The sequence below is a fragment of the Antrostomus carolinensis genome, unplaced genomic scaffold, assembly GCF_000700745.2.
Source record: "Antrostomus carolinensis isolate BGI_N321 unplaced genomic scaffold, ASM70074v2 scaffold9057, whole genome shotgun sequence".
NCBI lineage: Eukaryota > Metazoa > Chordata > Aves > Caprimulgiformes > Caprimulgidae > Antrostomus > Antrostomus carolinensis.
In genome coordinates, this window is record NW_010329489.1 from 1 (window position 1) to 1,332 (window position 1,332).

Genomic DNA, 1,332 nt, shown 5'->3' on the forward strand with positions numbered 1-1,332 from the left:
GCTTTGTGGTGCCTGTTATGTCCTCCCACTGGGCTTGGGCTGTCCCTCCTGCAGCAGAAAGCAAAGGTGAGCACGCTGCCTTCCCATAAGCCTGACGTCTGCATCCCCCAGGCACTCTCCACCACTGTGACCTGTCCTTAGCTCCCAGGAGCTGCATCCCACTGAGGCAGATGAGCCTGTCACCAGAGAGAACAGGGGTTGGCAGCCTCACCGATCACACTGCAGAGCAGGCGCAGGCTGGTAGTGTCACCCTCGCCGCTGTCTCGGGGATTGTCCTTCCAGGACGGTGGCAGTGGGATGCGGAGGCCGATGGGGCGGGGGAACTTCCTCCGGCGCGGGTTCCCTCTGTCACGATGGGGCTGAAGGTCGCCTGGTTCCCCAGCAGCTTAGTCACCAGCTCGTCTGGCACAGGCTGTGCCTGCGGGCAGCGCAAGCACAGGCATCAGGGCTGCTTTCCCCCAGGCTGGGGCACAGCCTGAGCCTGCTGCACCCCTTCCTGCAGGACCCCTGCTGGGCCCTGGGCCAGGCTCTCCTGGGCTCACCTGCAGAGCCAGCCTCACTCTCTTGGTGACAGCAGTGTCTGGGAAGGTGGCCTGTACCATGGGCACCAGTGTGCTTTTCAAACACCCTCCTTCTGGGCCGATCAGATCACAGTCCTGGCAAATCCGGGACATGACCACGAAGTAGAGAGGGAAGTCAGTGGTGATGATGCGGCAGACCCTCTTCTTCTCCAGCTCTTCCAGGCTCTCCAGCTCTGCAAGGGCAGCACAGCTATCAATGCTCACACACCCCACCCGCGGCTGTCACCCACCGTTCCCTCTGAGCTGCACTGACCACCTCACGCTCAGTCCCTTCCCACCACCCAGGTCAGACACAGCCCTGCCAGGGGGGAGCCACACGGTGCTCAGCCCCTCCCTGCCTGGCCCGCTTACCCTCATCCATGCCGTTGAGCAGCTGGTCCATGTAGGTCTCCTCATAGCGGTTGCGATGCTCCTTCCAGACAGAGCCATTCTCGCTGCGCAACACCACCAGCTCGCGGTCTCCGCGCCCATACGAGGCAAAGTGTGGGATCTCCACAATGACGGGACTGCAGGCAGCAGAGGAAGGGCGCTTGTACCCACGTGCTACTGCTGGGACACGCAGGCAGCAAGGTGGCCCTGGGCAGAGAGCCTGCCCGTGCTGTGCAGCTGCCAGAGGAGAAGGCAGGACTGCTCGCACCCCTCGCTCTGGGGAACAGGTCTCTGTCCCTGGCGGGACCCTGCTGCTCTGTTACACTCCAGTGACCCACCCCAGAAACACGCTGTGCCTGGCTGGCAGCAGGGTCTCGCCTGC

At 63.3% G+C, this 1,332-nt stretch overlaps 1 protein-coding gene across 1 annotated transcript in view; it reads right to left on the reverse strand.

Annotated features, from left to right (window-relative positions):
* Window positions 1–3: 3 nt before the first annotated feature.
* The window catches only part of LOC104528543 (ankyrin-1-like), a gene marked incomplete at its 3' end in the record, with an annotated part of 20,263 nt that continues 18,934 nt past the window's right edge, over window positions 4–1,332 (reverse strand). Inside the window, 5 exon segments of the mRNA XM_029086106.1 lie at window positions 4–48; window positions 212–341; window positions 344–418; window positions 543–754; window positions 933–1,087. Of these exon segments, the coding sequence (XP_028941939.1) occupies window positions 4–48; window positions 212–341; window positions 344–418; window positions 543–754; window positions 933–1,087 (617 nt within the window).